We start from the raw sequence: 20,724 nt of genomic DNA, 5'->3' as shown, positions 1-20,724 counted from the left end.
CAAAATATTAGAACAACCTAGGGGGATAAAAATGTCCATATTCAGCTTTCGAGATAAAATTACACAACATATACTAAAATCCTAACCCAATAAACATACTCAAAAAAAAACTCTAAACATACACCGTACAAGTTTTCTCTTTATCTGCATGCCCAAAATAACATTATCAATATGCCGTTTCAAAAAATTAAACAACCTAGGAAAAAAAAAATCATATTCAGCTTTCGAGATAAAATAACAAATCCAACATATAGTAAAATCCTATCACAACAAATTAATTAATATAAAAAATCTAAAAATAACCTGAACAAGTTTTCTCTTTATCTGCATGCCAAAGTACATTATCAATGTGCCGTTTCAAAAATTAGAACAACCTAAAAAAAAACATAGTGTCCATATTCAGCTTTCGAGATAAAATTACACACCATATACTAAAATCCTAACCCAAAAAACATACTCAAAAAAAAACTCTAAACATACACCATACAAGTTTTCTCTTTATCTTCATGCCCAAAATAACATTATCAATATGTTATTTCAAAATATTAAAACAACCTGGAAAAAAAAATGTCCATATTCAGCTTTCGAGATAAAATTACACAACCAACAGATACTAAAATCCTATCACAAAAAAACATACTCAAAAAAAAAATCTTAACATACCTCGTACAAGATTTCTCTTTATCTACATGCCCAAAATAACATTATCAATTTGCCGTTTCAAAAAATTAAAATAACCTAGAATAAAAAAAATGACCATTTTCAGCTTTCGAGATAAAATTACACAACCAACATATACTAAAATCCTATCACAACAAAATAATTTAATATAAAAATAACCTGAACAAGTTTTCTCTTTATCTGCATGCCCAAAATAACATGATCAATATGCCGTTTCAAAAAATTTAAACAACCTAGAAAAAAAAAATGTCCATTTTCAGACGAGATAAAATTACACAACCAACATACACTAAAATCCTATCACAAAAAAACGTACTCAATAAAAAAAATATAAAAATAACCTGTACAAGTTTTCTATTTATCTGCATGCCCAAAATAACATTATCAATATGCTATTTCAAAAAATTAAAACAACCTAGAAAAAAATAAAATTCCATATTCAGCTTTCAAGATAAAATTACACAACCAACATATACTAAAATCCTATCAAAAAAAAAACATACTCAATTTAAAAATTCTAAAAATAGCCTGTATAAGTTTTCTCTTTATCTGCATGCCCAAAATAACATGATCAATATGCCGTTTCAAAAAATTTAAACAACCTAGAAAAAAAAAATGTCCATTTTCAGACGAAATAAAATTACACAACCAACATATACTAAAATCCTATCACAACAAAATAATCAATATAAAAAATCTAAAAATACCCTGTACAAGTTTTCTCTTTATCCGCCAAAATAACATTATCGATGCCATTTCAAAAAAGTTAAACAACCTAGAAAAAAAATATAGTATCCATTTTCAGCTTTTGTGATAATTACACAACCAAAATATGCCACCACTAAAAATCCTATTTAAAAACTGTTTATAGTTTCTGATAACTCAATCAAAAGAATTTGTTCTTGTAGCTTCTCATAAACAGCACTTCATTGGATAGACATTCAACAGCATCTGTCCTTGAAAGATTTGTAAAACATTGTTATGCGCTGCAGTCGAGTCTAGTGATCCATCTGAGAAACTCTCTGAATGGTCTGTATAATTTGACTAAGTTGTCAGTCACTTTTGAATTGATGATCGTCACTTGTTTTCAAGTCTGATCGTTCCTTCTCCAAAATTGAAAGGTGCAGGTATACAAATAGAACCTGGACTGATAGCAGTGGGTTTTAATGGTCGGCATGGTATCAAAATTATATTTCTGGGGAATTTAATCAGGCTTTTAAAAAGTGTATCGTAATCTGCAGACCAATTTTCATGTAGAGTATCTTTCCTGTGATTACAAATTATATTTGTGGGGAATTTAATCATGCTTTCAAAAAGTGTATCGTAATCTGCAGACCAATTTTCATGTAGAGTATCTTTCCTGTGATTCATATTTGTCTATGTCTGTGCGTTGTTGCGGTTTTGCCTTTCGGGGAGGGTCTTTGTTGTGTCTTGTTTGTTTGCGGTTTTTCTTTTACAGCTCCTTAGTTCATGCAGTTGTTAATGTCAGTCAAGTATTTACCAATTCTAGCAACTGAACCAACAGAGGGTGTTTTTTTTCCCCTTATTTTCTAGTATTTTAAAAATTCCAGCAATTGAACCAGACGAAGGTGTTTTTTTTTTGCGGTTTGCGGTTTTGCCATACGGAGGGTCTGTGTTGTGCCTTGTTTGTTTGCGGTTTTTCTTTTACAGCTCTTTAGTTCATGCAGTGGTTAATGTCAGTCAAGTATTTTACCAATTCTAGCAACTGAACCAACAGAGGGTGTTTTTTCCCCTTATTTTCTAGTATTTTACAAATTCCAGCAATTGAACCAGACAAAGGTGTTTTTTTTTGTTTTTTGTTTTTTTTTACCATGATGATTTCAGCCCCTTAGTTGCAGTTGTTAATGTCAGTCTATGATTTTACCAATTCTAGCAACTGAACCAGAGAAAGGGTTTTTTTTTTTTTTTTTTTTACCATGTTGATTTCAGCTCCTTAGTTGCAGTTGTTAATGTCAGTCTAGTATTTTACAAATTCCAGCAATTGAACCAGACAAAGGTATTTTTCTTTTCTTTTCCTTTTTTACCATGATGATTTCAGCTCCTTAATTGCAGTTGTTAATATCAGTCTAGTATTTTACAAATTCTAGCAACTGAACCAGGCAATTTTTTTTTTTTTTTTTTTTTTACCATGATGATTTCAGCCCCTTAGTTGCAGGTGTTGATGTCAGTCTAGGATTTTACCAATTCTAGCAACTGAACCAGAAAAAGTTTTTTTTTTTTGATTTTTTTTTTTTTTACCATGATGATTTCAGCCCCTTAGTTGCAGTTGTTGATGTCAGTCTAGGATTTTACCAATTCTAGCAACTGAACCAGAAAAAGGTTTTTTTTTTTTTTGATTTTTTTTTTTTACCATGATGATTTCAGCCCCTTAGTTGCAGTTGTTGATGTCAGTCTAGGATTTTACCAATTCTAGCAACTGAACCAGAAAAAGGTTTTTTTTTTTTTTGATTTTTTTTTTTTTACCATGATGATTTCAGCCCCTTAGTTGCAGTTGTTGATGTCAGTCTAGGATTTTACCTATTCTAGCAACTGAACCAGAAAAAGGTTTTTTTTTTTTTACCATGATGATTTCAGCCCCTTAGTTGCAGTTGTTGATGTCAGTCTATGATTTTACCAATTCTAGCAACTGAACCAGACAAAGGTTTTTTTTTCTTATTTTTTTTTACCATGTTGATTTCAGCTCCTTATAGTTCATGCAGTTGTCAATGTCAGTCTACTATTTCACCAATTCTAATAATTGAACCAGAAAAAGGTGTTTTTTTTTTCTTTATTTTTTTCTTTTTCAACTTCATGTAAACAACAGAGCAAATGATGAGAGCTCCTATCCTTGAAAAAAGAAATTGGAAATATATTGTACACAATTATTTGAGGTCATAAAAACTCTCTTTAACATAGTTTGTGTGTTGCATCAGTGGTACTTATCTGTGTGTTAAACTATAAATAGACATTGAACACATACAATTGGTGAGTCCTGGATGTTAAAAGGGTCATTTCTTCACAAAAAAGTGCAGGTATAGAAATAGAAATAAATTAACTGATAACAGTGTTCCTTTACAGCCTTAGTATGTATGTGTGCGTGTGTGTGTGTGCATGTTGTTGTTTTCTTAGGAGGGGAGGAGGTTTGGCAAGTATATGAGCGATGATTTTCAAGAGAAAACTATAGATTAAAATTTTGTTCAACATCCATAGTGCGAATTTGCAAGGAAATCATTGAACTTCACAATGCGTCTATAGGGAAGCTTATAATGACCGTGGAGTAGATCGAACCAGGAAGCTGTTCCTGATCAGACTGAAGGAAAGTGCAAGCTTGTTCTAGCTTTGTATACAGTATCGATTGAACCAAAATCATGACTGTATATACAGTCATGTGGTACTTCAACATTGTGTTATGAATATATATATATGTGTGTGGGAAAGCATCCATGTGTGTCATAAAGTCCCTGATAGAATGTGATGACTTATAAATAATCTGCCCACTATAAATATTAACAGATATTGCTAGATTGAAATTTTACAACTTTTTTATGGTACCATATTAATTTGATCAAACTAAGAAGGGGGGACAACATTTTTTTTTTAAATGATCAATGATATTTTGAAGATATGTTGACAGTTTCTATTCAGTTTAAAAGAGATAAGGAAAGAAGGATATGTTGCTGATTGGTGCTTGAAAACATGTGACCTAGCTTGTGGATCAGAGTACAAGGGTACGTGTCACCATGCACAAGTAGGCGTACTATTATGGTTGAGTGCATGTCACTTTTGTATCCTTTATCCTGTTGTTTAGGCGGTAAATAGTGTTGTGGTATTGCAATACTAGTAGGACACATAAATTGTAAAAATTTATGTAGTGTTAGTAGTTTGATAAGGTGGCCGAGTGGTTAAGGCGTTGGACTTAAGTTCCAATGGACAAATGTCCGCATGGGTTCGAACCCCATCCCTATCAAATGAGGTTTCTCCTTTTTTTTTCTTTTCTTTTCTTTTTTTCTCTTATCATGTGCTTTGAAAATGGCAACGAATGAATACTAAGTTGCAGTTTGGTGCAGATCGATTGTCAAAAACTTTGCTAAAGTCGACCAAAACTAGAAAAATCCAGTAACCTGAAAAAGTTTGGGTTTTGATTGACTAGTGATATATGGTTGGCATAATACATTCAACTACATTGTGGCAATTTAAGTTAGCATGCAATTACTTACACATTTTCAGAACTTTAATATCATTGCTTAAGATCTGAATACTTCGATCAGCTAATACAGCATTTAAACTTTGTTTTGTGTTTTTGGTAGAACAAGTTGAGGACAGTAAAAATGTTATTATTTTAAAGAGTTAAAAAAAATTCAGTGACTCAGTCATTTTATAAGAGATCAGTTTTTATTTTCAGCAATCTTTCAACCCCTGCCCCTCCCCCTTCTCAACTTGCACTCTCATCAACTTACTCCTTCCTCCACATGAGAACCCAAGAAATAGAGAATATGGGTTGTTAGATTCATTACCATCCCAACATCCTCCCACATAGCCCTTTTATTGACTCCTTGCCAGAGGCAAACAGAACCTATTTGATATTGTGTGTGTGTGTGTGTGTTGTTGTCTGTGTGTGTAAATGTGGTCAGAACCTCCCAGAATGTGTAACTTTTTGAAAACTTTCATTGTATTCAAATTTGGGCCACTGTGGTTATTACCCAATGGGAATATTGGCATACCATACATTGATCACATAATGAGTATTACACAGTGTTACATTTTCTGGAACTATTCTTTTTTGGGGGAAACATAACCTATTTGATATTATGTGTTTGTGTGATGTTGTCTGTGTGTGTATGTGGTCAGAACCCCCCAGAATGTGTAACTTTTTGAAAAATTTCATTGTATTCAAATTTGGGCCACTGTGTTTATTACCCAGTAGGAATATTGGTACACCATACGTTGATCACATGAAAGAGTATTACAGAGTGTTACATTTTTCTGGAACTATTCTTTTTCTGTTTTTCTTTTGTACAGAGACTGGCCCAGATCACACCAATGACGGTCTCTCCTTTCAGGATCCATCAAGGAATGCGGATGGGTTTGATGGTCAGTTCGCGGGCCCCGCCGGTCTCAAAAGCTACGGTGCCGCCCTCGTGGAGGCTAACGGCAGTGAAGCAGATGTCAGCAAACTCTATGTCAACCATGGACAACCCCAGGAACCATTATTGTTTCAGGGTAATGATATGATAATAAAGTCATGCATAAAATTAAAATATCTGGAAGGTTGGATAGCCTACGAAATTGATCGAATGCGTCATGTTTTCCTCCAGATCTAGCCGTCACAATATTAACAAAAGTACTGTTTAGACTTTTCTCCGATGTCTGAGAAGTTTCTTCTCATGCAAAAGGGTCAATCACTTTGGGTGAATTTTCTTGACTTAATTGATAGTAAACAATAATATCGATTTTCAGCCCCTAATTGTTGTATGTAAATTATGTTAGGCTTGGCTCACCTATAGAGATAGGTTTACTCTTAAGATAGACCTTGCTGACATTTTATAATGTAAGGGCCGGGATCTTGTGAACTTTTTTTCTTGCCCTCAGTGATGTCATAAAGCTATCCCCTCTCCTCACTAGGGAATGTGTCATGGACAAAAGAGCATTACGCATGTGGGGAAAAGGTCACAATGTTTGCTAACAAAATCTATTTATAACAACTAGTTATCTAGCAACAAAGATGTACTTGACTTCAGATTAGAAGCCATGAGGGCAAATCGTGTGAATCCTGTTGCGAGGCATTCGGATCTTAGCGGTTAACTGGCTAGAGACGACTTGGGTCAACTGAATTTTTCCTTGCCTTGTATAGAACTTTATTTTCATGAAAATTACAGGTATGAAACTTTCTCAGCAGGCTACAGTACATATAACCCACATCTCTTAGACAGCACAGTGTATATCAGAGGTAACAGTATGACGCAATTTCTTGTATAGGCTTCAAAATACTTTTTAAAAAAATAACGCTGACGCATAACACAAAGGTACAGTACAAATACAGTCCGATAAAAGTGGACGACTTTAATAGTTTAACAAATCCTTGAAGGGTGCACCCTACAGTCTTGATTGGCCTTTGCGGGATAAGGATCCTCCCCTCAAGGGAAACCATGATCCGATCCTGAGTCTGCCAGCGTTCACACCACAAAATTGATCACCCTTGCGATATTAGATCCCCCTTGCATTCTCAAGTGTGAACAAGGCTTAGTAAAAATGTCAGCGTTTGTTTGCAATATAACAGGCTTTCTCAAGATTTCAAAACATTTAAATAGTGACATTAATGCAGCAAAATGGTGTCTCTGTTCGAGGAGATCTATTGGATGGGAGTTGAAAAATATCACAGTCAAAAAATGCTATAAGATATTATAAAGGTATTCAAACAATAATTTCTTGCATGGAGTTTAACTGCTCGTGCTCAAATTTAGTAAGAGTTTATGATAAAATATGGTTGCTATCCATGCAAAAAGAAATGTGTATCATAAATGATCCTGGGCATACACAGAGACTGAAGGGAAGGTTAATGGGGGAGTTTGGTGACCAGACATCCGGCAGATCGGCTGGACAGTTCAAAAGAAAATGTCTGGCCACCCTATCCCCTGTAGCAGCTGCAACGGCAGATAGTTTCTGGTAAACACTGATGCACATATTAGTGTTGATATAAAACTTTGGTTGACCAAAGAGAGTGTGGTGAAACCCTTCAGTAGAATCCTTTGTACAAATCACTATTTATCACATGATGTTGTGGCTTCAAAGGGTGTGAAGACTCGCGCAAAAAGAAACGTCTAATGCCGGTAATCTGACCTAGTTTCGAATGAGGTGTAACAGAAGTGTTAGACACCACCATCGATCCCAGAAAATACACACGCACAGCTTGCTACCATCGGTACTTAGTTACTAGTGTACAGGCAGTACATACAGCCGGGGTCAATACCCACAGCACAGTGTACAAACGATACAGCGATGGACATCTCAGGTCCAGCTAAAGATAACAAGGTATCACTTTCCATTACTGTACTGTCTGCATTTTGTAGTGACACAAACAAAACGTCACTTGCAAGCAACGGAAAGTTAACTTTTTCAGATGGCCGCACGAGGTTTGGGGCGAGTCTTCAATGCCTTTAACAGTGTGAAGAGTAACAAGGATAATTTACTCGCTTTGTGTCCTTTATAAACATCTTACCCACCCTTCAATGCTACAGTATGGTATACTGTACACACTGACAGTCCAATGGCCCCATTCTAATGAACACTTCAAAATGGCTGACCATGTTCTTCCCTTCCTCCCTCCTGTAAAAGATGAACTGGTGTATGATTCACCAGTATTTGTCAATGGTTGTAACCAAAACATAAGTATGGAACTAAATAACACCAAGTTTCTTCTCAGTAAGCTATGGTTTAGCTTTGATTCAAACGGTTCTCCCAAACTTCGTCAGATTTCCACAGAGAAACCCTGTGCGTACAGAACCCTTTCTTAATACGCTATGCGTGTTGCAACTTGTTGTAGTCTCTGTTCTGGATATGCTTGAATTTTACAAGGTAACAATTTCAATGTGTTAATGTTTCACCAAATTCAAAGATCAATAAACTGGTCAATAATTTACAAGAGAAAGGAAATTTTACTTACCAAATTGTCAGAGTTCCACAAATCTAAATTTAGGGTGTAAAAATCATCATCGACTTCGCTTCGCTCACATATTATCGATGGCGTATTAACAATTCTTCTATAGCATGTACGTGGCAAGCATACGTGGCAGGCAGGTTAAAGTTTACTGTTTGGGTGTACAGCGCCACCACAAGATTCGTTGATGTAAACTAACTATTATAGAGAATGATTCCTACGTGCTTACATGAATTGTACCCATTTCTTCAAATTTCCAGTTAAATTAGAGTATGAAAAGTCTCCCTGGAATATTTGAGCCTTAAACACTATATATATATATATATATATATATATGTATATATAGATATATATATTTGTATATATATCTATAATATATATAAATGTGTGTGTGTGCATGTTTGTGTGTACGTATGTCTGTAATACCTTGCTTAAAGAACATGCAATTTTGCGATTATACATTATAAACTCAATTCTGGTAAGATGGGGGGGGGGAGGGGAAGAAACACAATGTAAAATGTTTAATTTTCAATATTTATAATGTATCACTAACTGCATCTTAACAACAGGCATGCAGTACACTGCGTGGCATTTTTCACTTTCTTCATGTCAAAGAAGAATGTCTTTTCAAGGGCATAAATTTTCTCTTCAGCTGTTATCTGTTAATTGAGTCCAATACCATGTTGCCAGTTTGGCAGTTTACATGCCCAAAATATGAAATTTTACATTTTTCAAACTCCATTGGCTGAAGGAAAAGGAAAGCTCAGCCTAACAGCATTTTAGCTCCTATTTTGGGGGGGAGGGGGGGGAGGGGCATTCTCTATTTTTGGTGTTGTTTTTTTTTTTTTTAGAGGCATACCAGTGTAATAGAAAATAGTAGCTTAAAGTATTAAATCCTCCAAGAATGTGATTGCAACCATTTAATATTGTTTATTTTGATTCAAGGTTGTATTTACGTTGACAAACGTTGGAATTTTTTTACCACCTTTCACTTCGTAATGTTCATCTAAGAGACAATGACAGGAAATTTGTATTTGGTGTTATTTTCACCTGATTTGGCTGCCATTTTGTCCATTGTTAGCATTTAGGAGTTTTAGCTCAGTGGTTAACACCGGTGCCTTCTAATCAAAAAGTCCCCAGTTTCGAGTCACTCCGAGATTAATGTTTGTCATCCAGTTACAGACTTGTTGACAATTGACAATTCAGAATCATGGACGTTAAATATGAATCTAAGGGACTGACTTCGGTCAGCTTGCGGCTTTGATAAGCCAATGAGGCTTCTCCGGGAGTTCCTGCTTGCAGGAGGATCTAATATACATACATTGCGTCACAGAGGAACTGGCAACCCTGGTCCAAAGCTGTAACGGAAGACTTCAAATCAGCCATAAGCAAACATTACAAATAAATTAAATTTGTGTTCCACAAAATATTCTGTATGGACTATGAAACGATTTTACCTTGATAGATATTATTAGAGGGCCAACCCGCAGTATCCACACACAGTAAATCAAAAATTACATGTCCAGGAACGAACCAGGATTTTAAGAAGTAGGTGGGGTGGCTCTGGGGTTCGTTGAAGCTGTCAGCTTCCATGGAAGGTGGGGGGGGGTGTGTGTCTGGGTTTTCTGCCCTAGAAAAATAAAATTGGAACTTTTTGAATGGTGCATTCCAATGCATAATCACGCTATAAATTAGGGTCTATATAATTAGGACTTAGCATTGAGCAAGTTTGTGCTAATCTTTTCACTATTTTTGTTTTTGTGTGGGGTTGTAAAAGCTGTGTACACCATGCCCCCTTCCGTGCCTTCCCCCCCCCCCCCTGTCCACCACCTTGCAGAATCAACACCTGCTGAGGATATTTACATGGTGTGGTCAGAGAAGGGTGGACACAAAATATGACTTAGTGTGAAAAATGCAAATTTTAAATACACTAACTTTATCTTTTGAACCTCTTTCCTACAGGTAATATTATTAATCATCTGTATGCTACCAATCCGTACGACGGACGCTCGCCGATCCACAGGGCCGTCGAATGCACGGAGAAGAACGCGGGCCTCACGATAGTCAACCTCCTCTTGAAGACCGATTCAGAGATTGCAAATTTACAAGACAGAGATGGCTTCTCTCCACTCCACTTAGCCTGTCAACTAGACAGGAAGAAAATTGTTAAAAAATTACTGGTGAGTTGTTTTTTTCATAGAATAGATTGCTTTTTACCCATTTTCCTTTCTCTTAATAAAGTCACGCACTGCCCAACTGAACTGATCTCGACTGGACTCAGTTCGACCGTTGTCATGGTGATAATCGTGGGTTGTCGGGCAGTGTGTGTGCTTATGACTATGACCGACCAAGATTTTGCCAGTGTTCAAGTTGTGTAGTCTTCGGTCAGGAAAGACTGAACACCAAGCGTTTTGCCGGCTGGCAGTCGTCATGTTGCTGTGCTGGTTCACCCCTAAATAAATAAGTGAATTACTCAGTAAAATCAGTTAGTCAGTTAATAGAGATATGACCCTAACCAAGCTCCGGTTGTTCCATTGTTGGATGTGCTGCTGATCATTTGGTCAGGGTGGGGAGGGGGAAAGGGGTGAGGGTTAGTTGTAAGTCCATTGTGTTCTCCACGACATATATACAGGCGCGGCGTAACGGAAAAATTATTGGGGGGGCTAATGTGTGGAGACTATCTAAGCGGAGCGCCACCATTGGTTGGCGCGGAGCGTACAAGAAAATTTTGGGTTTTTTCAAACCCCCAGATGGCCGGAAACGGCACTTCCCGAGTGTTTTATGCTGCGAATACCTAGCCCTAAAATATGGGTCTCAAGCCTGCAATTTCTCAGATTGCACGTAAAAGTCTGTAAAAACATTGTAATTTGTATATTCGATGGTGTTTTAAGAGAGTAGCTATTACTCGTAGTGTACTCGCAAAGACGTTTTTGAGTGTAGGAAGGGCAGTGGCGGAGCTAGGGGTATTGGTCAGGGGGCAAGAATGGTCTGTAGGGGCGCTTTCGACACTATCTAAGCGGAGCGCCACCACAGGTTGGCGCGGAGCGTACAGAAAGTTACTCCCTAGATTGCAGGAAATGACCCTTTCCGGGCCTTGCTAATTTGCAGATAAACGGAGAATAAATAGGTGTCGTCGCCATTTTGTCGGAAAATTACACCAACAGAATATGACAAATGTCAATAGGTATATGAGAGCGCAATAAAATAGTCAATAATCGCGAATAAGTTAAAAGTAGTGAAAAGCTGAAAAGGGCGCCAGCAGTCCATTTGAGTCCGTCAGGAGGGGGGGGGGGATCCGCCCCCTGACTGTATATATGGACGCTCCGCCACTAAGTAAGGGGATGTTGGAGAACTGGCTGAAATGAGGCAAGTCATTGGCCTAAGACGAAGTTGTGTTACGCTTACCGGTACTCACACTAACTGCTTCCACTTTTCACGGGGCGTGAAGACGCGGTTGGGGTGACAATGTGGTCTATAGCCAGGGGACGGTCCGAGGGACCAGGGTCCCCCAGCAATTACTAAAATTATTACACCTATATAGTATACGTGTGCATCGGACAGATCGACAAGTATGCATTGAAAAATGGGCAGATGCACGTTTCGGAGCCTTGGTAAATATTGGGGGGGCTTATCATGCATTTGCCCCCTCAACTTTTTCATTGGGGGGGCTAAGCCCCCCCAAGCCCCCCCAGTTCTGCCGCCACTGCATATATATGTCTGGTATTGACCCTTCTTCCTCTTACTTCCACTCTCCCTTCACTCTCGAAAGTGATATGGACAACTGGACAAGTAAATACGATTAATAAACATCTTTGATATTCCCACAATATTTTTGCAATAATTTCTTTCTACGGACCTAACAAAGTAATTATAAACTTTATTTGTATATATATTAGGCGCTCAATATCGACCAGCTGTAATTTCAGTTCCCCCGACCAATGAATCTTTGATTGGCCGGTAGTCACCATCAAAGGAGGATTCTTACCTTTATCCCAACAGATTTTTTCATTTCTTGAATGTGCTGAAAGAAAGAGTGTTAATATCTGGTTGTGTGATTGATATCGACACTCTTACATTTTTATTTTTTTTTTTTGAAATTCAGAATTTAGAGAACGTCAACTTGAATCTACGGACATTAGACGGCAGACTTCCGGAAGAGATGACCTCTACGCCATCGGTTCAGAAACTACTGAAGAAGGCGAGACAAAATACCTTGGCGAGCCCGTCTGGTACCGAGGAAGATGTGAGGTAAGCAAGTTGTGAGTGTGTGTGTTTTTAGATAGGTCGGCATGAGAAGTTTCCTCCAATATTCCTAGCCCTTATTACCTTATAAGTTCAATCTGCATGGTCAGAGTATAGGAGCCAATTGAGTACAAGCCAAGTCTGGGGCCCAAACCCTCCAAGTCTGAGCCAAACTTTTCCAGAGATGAAAATCTGTGTCCATGTCCAGTCGTTACTCAAAATGCTGCTTGGAAGCATTTGTTCATAGCTAAAGAAAGAAGAATGGGGGGGGGGAGAGGAAAATGTTCCTCTCTGCTTTTATAATTTTTTGTAGTTCGCTTTATTCTCTGACAATAGTTCTTTGTGTCCAATGGACTACAAGCCAAGTCAGGGGCCCAAACCCTTGAAGTCTGAGCCAAGCTTTTCCAGAGATGAAAATCTGTGTCCATGTCCAGTCGTTACTCAAAATGCTGCTCGGAAGCATTTTTTCATAGCTAACGAAAGAAGAATGGGGGGGGGGGAGAGGAAAATGTTCCTCTCTGCTTTTATAATTTTTTGTAGTTCGCTTTATTCTCTGACAATAGTTCTTTGTGTCCAATGGACTACAAGCCAAGTCAGGGGCCCAAACCCTTGAAGTCTGAGCCAAACTTTGCCAGAGATGAAAATCTGTGTCCATGTCCAGTGGTTACTTGAAATGATGCTCTTTGGCATTTGTTCATAGCTAAAGAAAGAAGGGTGGGGGGGGGGGGGTGGAAAATGTTCCTCTCTGCTCTTATAATTTTTTGTAGATCTTGCTTCATTCTCTGACAATAGTTCTTTGTGTCCGATTGTTTCTCTTAGATTAGGAAGAGCCGTGTCCGAGATAAGCCAACCGACAGTGCAATCAACCATTGACTTTGACAAGCTTAACAAAAGGTTTTTGGAAGAAAAGACAAAAGGTGCTGATACTTTATGAATATTCATCGGCGGAATGAATGGAGTTCAGTCTACTCAGGGAGATCGTTTTGCAATTTTGAGGAGAACTTTGATGGCAAGAAAACAATGATAATTATTTGACGGCAAAAGAAAAGGGATTTCTAGGATGGCATGAAACCAGGAAGAAATGCTCTGAATTCTCTATAATTGGAAATGCTTACTTGCAATAAATTTGACAAGTCAGTGATTTAGGCCAAATCTATTAATGAATAAGTAAGAAATAATGATGAGTAAGGAAGAAAGAGGTCTGATTGGACAATTTATGAAAGCATTGTTAAATCTAATTACTTGAAATGGGTTAAAAGATGTGAAAATTATCAAGTTTTATGACGGCCTTTCGTAAGCGTAAAGTCCTCTGTTTATATGTGTAGGCTACAGCGTTAAGTGTGCTATTACCGAATGCAAAAAATAAGTATTCAAAAAGAAGTGCAACTTCTGTAAACTATTCCCAGACATTTAGGAATTTTTTAATTTGACAATTGAATATCTCTAACAAGGACATGATGTCTGTCCTGTTACTAGCACATTGCCAAGCACATGTAGGTATGGAATTAATGTGTCACTAAATTAATAGGTAGGTTTTAAGCTTTCTTGAAAAGCGGGACCTGCCTTTTAAAAGTTAATTGCAACCATTCATGCAAGCATGTTGAATCATTTGCCAAAAATATAGTATAATGCCATAAGTATAACCTCAATCTGCTAGTTATCACATACGTTGTAACCTTTAGCCTGTCTGTATCACATACATATGATGTAATTGCCTAAGGCAGTCCCTTGTATCCCATACAGTGTTATAGTGTATGTGATACAGTAACCCCCTCAGTCTCTCTGTATCACATACATAGGATGTAAGCCTTAATCCCTCTGTATCACATACATGTATGCAAGAGTGGCGGAGCGTTCATACAGTCAGTGGGGGCGAATGCCCCCCCTGACGGACTCAAATGGACTGCTGGCGCCCTTTTCAGCTCTTTACCACTTTTCACTTAATCGCGATTATTGACTTTTTTATTGCGCTCTCATCTACATATTGACATTTGTCACATTTTGTTGGTGTAGTTTGGCAATGCGCCTATTTATTCTTCGTTTATCTGCGAATTGGCCAGGCCCGGAAAGGGTCATTTCCGGCGATCTAGGGAGTATCTTTACTCAAAAAATTTCTGTATGCTACTTGCCAACCAGTGGTGGTGCTCCGCTTAGATAGTATCGAAAGCGCCTAGCCTATTGTATCCTATACATACAATTGTATAGTAAGGATCCTGTTATCACATACAATATAATACAGCCCTTCATCGATATGACATAAAGTGTAACACTTAGCCTTGTGATGTCCTGTACAATGTAACCCTGAGCTACATGGCTGTCATTATTAAATAATGTCATAGACATTTAAGAGAATTAGCCTGCCAAATATCTCACATGCATCTATTAATTTTGACAAATTTCATAAATTTTTGGGATCAAAGTTTCATTTTAGGATCAAGCTGAAGTTTCTTTCTTTTGCTTTTGAATCCTCACTGCTGTAAGCAACCATGTCTTTTCAGTACTTGTGAAATTGTATGCAATTTTGCTACATAAATATCAGGCTCTTTGGTTGGAGCAAACTCCTGCTATGATTTTCTCAAAAGTAAAATTAAAACATATTTGTCTATGTTTTATATCAAGGATCATAGGCGTAGGAGGCGGGGGGCTGGGGAGGCTGCAGTCCCCCAAAAAGATTTTTGGGTGAAAATTCGGGCAATATGCTGAGAATTTTTCGGGCACCTACTGGAAGAATAATAATATGCAATGTGTTTTTCTGGGGGTTTTTTGGTAAAAATTTGGCAATATGCTGAGAATTATTCGGGCATCTACTGAAAGAATAATAATTTGCAATGTGTTTTTCAAATTTTTGGTGAAAATTCGGGTAATAGGCCTATGCTGAGAATTTTTCGAGCACCTTCTAAAAGAAGAATAATTTGCAATGTGTTTTTCAAATATTTTGGTGAAAATTCGGGCAATATGCTGAGAATTTTTTCAGGCACCTACTGAAAGAATAATAATTTGCATTGTTTTTCAAATTTTTGGGGGAAAATTTGGGCAATATGCTGAGAATTTTTCGGGCACCTACCAGTGGCAGAGCGTCCATACAGTCAGAGGGGCGATGACCCCTGACGGACTCAAATGGACTGCTGGCGCCCTTTTCAGCTTTTTACCACTTTTTACTTATTCGCGATTATTGATTTTTTATTGCGCTCTCAAATACCTATTGACATTTTTCACATATTGTTGGTGCAATTTTCTAACAATTATCTAACATTTATCTGCAAATTAGCAAGGCCCGGAAAGGGTCATTTCCGGCGATCTAGGGAGTATCTTTACTCAAAAATTTCTGTACCCTCCGCGCCAACCTGTGGTGGCGCTCCGCTTAGATAGTGTCAAAAGCGCCCCTACAGACCATTCTCTTCCCCCCTCCCCCTAACCAATACCCCTAGCTCCACCACTGGCACCTACTGAAAGAAGAAGAATTTGCAATGTGTTTTTCAATGGTTAAACTTATATTGTTATTATTATCATTATTATTGTAACGACTTCCCCAATAATTCTAACCAATATAGAAGGGTAATAACATGGAAAATGATTTTATGTTATTGGCAGGTGATGTAATAACTGATGGATGCCTATATGATGTGCACATTAACATGTAGAACGCGCGCGGAGCGCGCGAAAAAATTTTGGTCATATTTTTCGGGCAAGTCGTTACAGCCCCCCCCCCCCCCAAATCAAATGAGGCTCCTACGCCTATGTCAAGGATATATATACCTTTGTTACAAACCAAAAAACTTCTCTTAAATTTGTGTTTTAGGATTTGCATAAATTTGAAAGTCATTGTATGTAGTATGTTTTCCACCATATATGTTATTTAAAGTGAAAAGAAGTAGTACCATATAGACATCACATACTCTGTGTCTCTTTTATCTGATATTTCTCATGGATATACATCATCATTATTTTTTTTATTATTATGACTGTAGTCCCCAATCACCAAATTGTTTGAGTCTTTAAAACAAATTCAAAAAGTCTCAAATGATTGTCAAAGAAAATGTTAAACAAACTTTGGTTTATTTTCACTTTGATATTTGAAGTACTCAAGATAGTTCCTCCCCCCCCCCCCCCCATGAAATGGGGGAGGCAAAATAAATTAAAGGAGGCAAAGGAGGCAAAAAAAATTAAAGGAGGCAAAAAAAGAATAGAGGGGAGGCAAAATTTTTAACCATTTTTAAGGAATAATTTTGTGTAGTTATATTAAACCTCTGTAGTCTTTCGTAGTGGACATTTGACATACTTATGTACATTGTTTGTGTAGATCTTTCTTATACTTTATCCATACTTTAGTTATTTTTATTATTTCATTTCTAAAAGATTCTCCATTGTTATCCATCCCTTTAATAATGAGGCAAATACTTTCATCATCCTGAAATCTAAAACCTTTTCTCTTTTTCCTTTATTCATTTCAAATTAAGGTATAAAATTTATTAGTACTTTTGCACTTTGTTCTTGTAGGCCACTATGTAGCTCATACACACAATAGTTCACTTTCTACACCTGAAGTTTTTGATTAATTTTTCACTGAAGTTTATTGAACTAATGTGTCAACGTTTCATGTTATTCCATGGGAAACCCTTCATCTTGCCCGAAATGTTACAATCATTTAATTGTTTTTGCCTTTCATATCTATCAATTTTTTTTATTAAGCTTTACAGTACCCCACCCTCCCTCCCACTTTAACAAGACAATGTTGGCTTATGTAAAAGTTCCAACATATTGTATCCTAATTTTGCTGTTTAAATAACAACTCATGATGTTTCTTCTATTTGCCTCTTTACTTTTACTTCCATTTATTGAGACTAAGCTTATGAAGATCATTAAGCCTGATTATGCATCCTTTTGTGAACGCAAGCTTAAACCGATTTCTAACTGGACAATCGATTTCGGTAGTATGATGTAGTAATTAACCACACAGTCATAACATTTTTTATGGTGTGGGGTGGGGGAGGGTGTGGTGACAATTTTTGCCCATTTGGCAGAAAATGTTTAAAGACAGCATCATCTCATCACAGTTAAGATTTTTATACATGCTATTACTCTACTTGTTGGCCTTGGGCTCACATGTAATACAGCTCCGTATGTGATATGACATTCTTTGTGGACCTAGGCTTTATGCAACAGTACTGTCTTTGTGGGCCTAAGCTTGTGCGTAATATGACGACGCTCTTTGTGGGCCTAGACTCGTACGTGATATGACTCTCTTTTTGGGCCTAGACTCATACATGATATGACTCCTTTCGTAGGCCTTGGCCCACATTTTGTATTTTAAGGTGGTTTTTGGTCACACTTTCGCACAAATATATATTTTTACCATGGGTTGTATTATTTCAAACATGTCAAGTTTATTACTGTTTGTGAAAAATTATCAATATTGGTGCCAAATTTATCTTAAAGTGTCTATAAAACTTTTAAATCAAAAGTACTTTTCTAAAAGGCCAGACCTTCCAAACTATTTCCAGATGCTGACAGGATTAAAAGGGAAAATTTAGAATGCCTTGAGAAATGCTCTCATTGAGAATGGTGCTTGCTGAAATTTGAATATGAGTGGTCATGCAAATGTTATTGGACTTGAAATTATTCAAATTCTATGTGCCAGTTCTAGAAAGACTATGTTTCCTGTGTAAACAACAAATTCTTATACATCTCATCTTTGTACTTACATCATAGCATTTATGTTGTTTCTGACATATTTGTTTTATGGACAGTGTTGTGGTTATAGGCAATGGAGTTGTGATCTAAGGTTTGTAGGTTCGAGTCCTGTCCAGATCATTACTTTGTTTCCTTGCGCAAAGCACTTTACCTCCATTGCATTCTCTTCACCCTGGTGAATAAATGGGGACCTGTGAGATGAGGTGTCAGTTGGGCACTGTTTAGCTGCTGCCATGTAGAGGGACTGTCTCTATGTTTGACAGGTTATCGTTGACCAGGGTAATATTGCGCCTTAAGACCATTATCGTTGGATAAGTTCGCGATTAATAAAATCTAAGAATTCTTGTTATTTTATTTGGGTGCAAATGCTTAAATAAAGTCTTATACGTCTTGTCACTTGTTGGTATCTATAACGTAGAATAGCATGCTGCAAAAGATATTTGTAATAACCAGAGGGGAACTTCCCACTTTTTTTTTTACTTGTTATCTAATCCTGGGTCATTTTATCCATTACTGTTTTTCATCTATTAAACAACTTGTATGCATTCAGAGATTATAAAGTGTTATTCTGCTGCATTATAGTTGGTGAGTGTTTATTTTGCCAAAACAACTCGGTCTGAAAGATAAAATATCAAGGAGCTAATACAATATAGCTTAAATGCCAATTTAAAAAATTAAATGAAAATTTGGATTATATTGTAGGAAAAATGTTGCATTTTAAATCAGCAAATATATATAAGAAGATAAGATGAAAATTCAAAAAATGCATTTACCATTCTTATTCGATGTCTCATTCATGATTTTATGTTAATAGAGTGGTCCATAATTTATATTTATTGCTTATTCAAGCATTTAGGATTTACATCTTAAATATAGTTTTCAACATCATGGCTCTCAACCCCCCCCCCCCCCTACAAACTGATAAAGTTGTGAATAAAGACAAAGTATAAATAATTGTATTGATTGGTTTTGAGATATAGGCAATAACCACAACCGCCCGCCCCCCCCCCCACTCTGCACGCCACCCCCATCTCTCTCTCTCTGTCCTCGCCCTCCAACATTTGGTGATGACGGTGGTTCATAGAAAATGGTGTAAGCAAATAGCGATTTTGTCTACATATTAATTTAGGTCTATATATAGATAACCATGTAAGGATCCTCGTCGAGAAATTGTGACAAAGCTCATGCCAGGTTCAGGCTTGTTAGTCTTGGATACATTTTCTCAGGCTATCTTTCCTTCTTACCAACATTAATACCCATATGGCACTTATATTAGTAAAAGAAAAGTAAAAGTAAATCTATGTTCAATGGAAAAGGAACATAAAAGTCAACTTAAATGGAAATTAAAGTAATGGTAAAGGACTTTTACTTTCGTTGTTAAGTTTTACCTTGTAGTCTGTACTAGCATGCGTTCGCGGAAACGGTATCTGTGTTCGAGATAGTGAAACTGTGGGCCAACGTTGACCATTCCTTCTTGAGGTCGTGACATTAAAGGAGTCAATCATTCAAGGTTATCTAGCATCTCCTTTTCAAAATGTAACCCGTGATTTTCCTTTGATTAAGTTTGTCATCCAAATTGTCTTATATAGTAAATTGGCTATCGCTATATCAAGACGTGTATCCAATTTACTTTGTTTTGTTCCAAGACTAAGAGGCACGACTGCCAAGACTAGCTCTAATGTCATAATTCATATGTAAGATTTCTTGACATGGTTTTGACGCAAATATCTCGATTTCTTTGAAAACAAACTTCTAGGACCACTAACACTGAAAAAAGTTGGACTTCTTTCTTCATATAATTTTTTTTTTTAAAGACGTTAGTGTATGTTTCAAATTTCGTGCATGTGCTTTTATAACAGCGCAATGCACCCTGAAATTAAAAGGACCATTGAGGTAAATGAATCTTTCATTGAATCTTTCATTGAATCTTTCAATGATTCATTAAACTCGTTGAAAAAGGACTCACTCTTCCTGCTTACTAAAATACACCCTTTGACGCGTTAGTTACAATCGAAAGTTATTATACTTGCTCAAGTCAGTTTCAAACAGATCGCGTATTTCGCACATGTAATCCGACATCTTTCTATTTACGCGTACATGTGTTTTGTTGACGGACATTGCGTGATTTTCCTGTTTCCTCACAAAATCGTGCGCAGACATCATATGGTGTGAATGACCAGAAAGTCTGTGGCAATGTCTTCAGACTGCAATAGTTATGACGTAATCTTGCGTGTGGCCTCGCACACATAGCCTATATTCATAACGTTAAAATTACTTATATAGTCTGCACATCGAGGTTAATGTATACGCCGCATGCTGAAACAGAGATACGTTACGGCCGTATACTCAATTTCTATGGTTACGGCGCATTGGCGCTATACAATAAACTTTGAACGTCCAGTCACAAATCAATTCAATGAAAACGGAAAGATTCACCGATTTTGCATCGCGCCGAA

General features: G+C 37.0%; 1 protein-coding gene and 1 non-coding gene across 2 annotated transcripts in view; both read left to right on the top strand.

Annotated features, from left to right (window-relative positions):
* Positions 1 to 19,049, top strand: part of LOC139964995 (uncharacterized) — a 202,447-nt gene extending 183,398 nt beyond the window's left edge. The window contains exons 18-21 of the mRNA XM_071967130.1: positions 5,701 to 5,901; positions 10,298 to 10,515; positions 12,438 to 12,583; positions 13,397 to 19,049. Of these exons, the coding sequence (XP_071823231.1) occupies positions 5,701 to 5,901; positions 10,298 to 10,515; positions 12,438 to 12,583; positions 13,397 to 13,511 (680 nt within the window). The 3' untranslated portion in view covers positions 13,512 to 19,049. The remainder of the gene's footprint in view (positions 1 to 5,700; positions 5,902 to 10,297; positions 10,516 to 12,437; positions 12,584 to 13,396) is intronic.
* On the top strand, positions 4,566 to 4,648 carry Trnal-uaa (transfer RNA leucine (anticodon UAA)). The gene has a single exon. It is a non-coding gene; the product is annotated as a tRNA-Leu (tRNA).
* Positions 19,050 to 20,724: the final 1,675 nt, after the last annotated feature.

The sequence above is a fragment of the Apostichopus japonicus genome, chromosome 23 (genome assembly GCF_037975245.1).
Source record: "Apostichopus japonicus isolate 1M-3 chromosome 23, ASM3797524v1, whole genome shotgun sequence".
Classification (NCBI taxonomy): domain Eukaryota; kingdom Metazoa; phylum Echinodermata; class Holothuroidea; order Aspidochirotida; family Stichopodidae; genus Apostichopus; species Apostichopus japonicus.
This window is presented reverse-complemented; position numbering and strand designations above follow the sequence as displayed.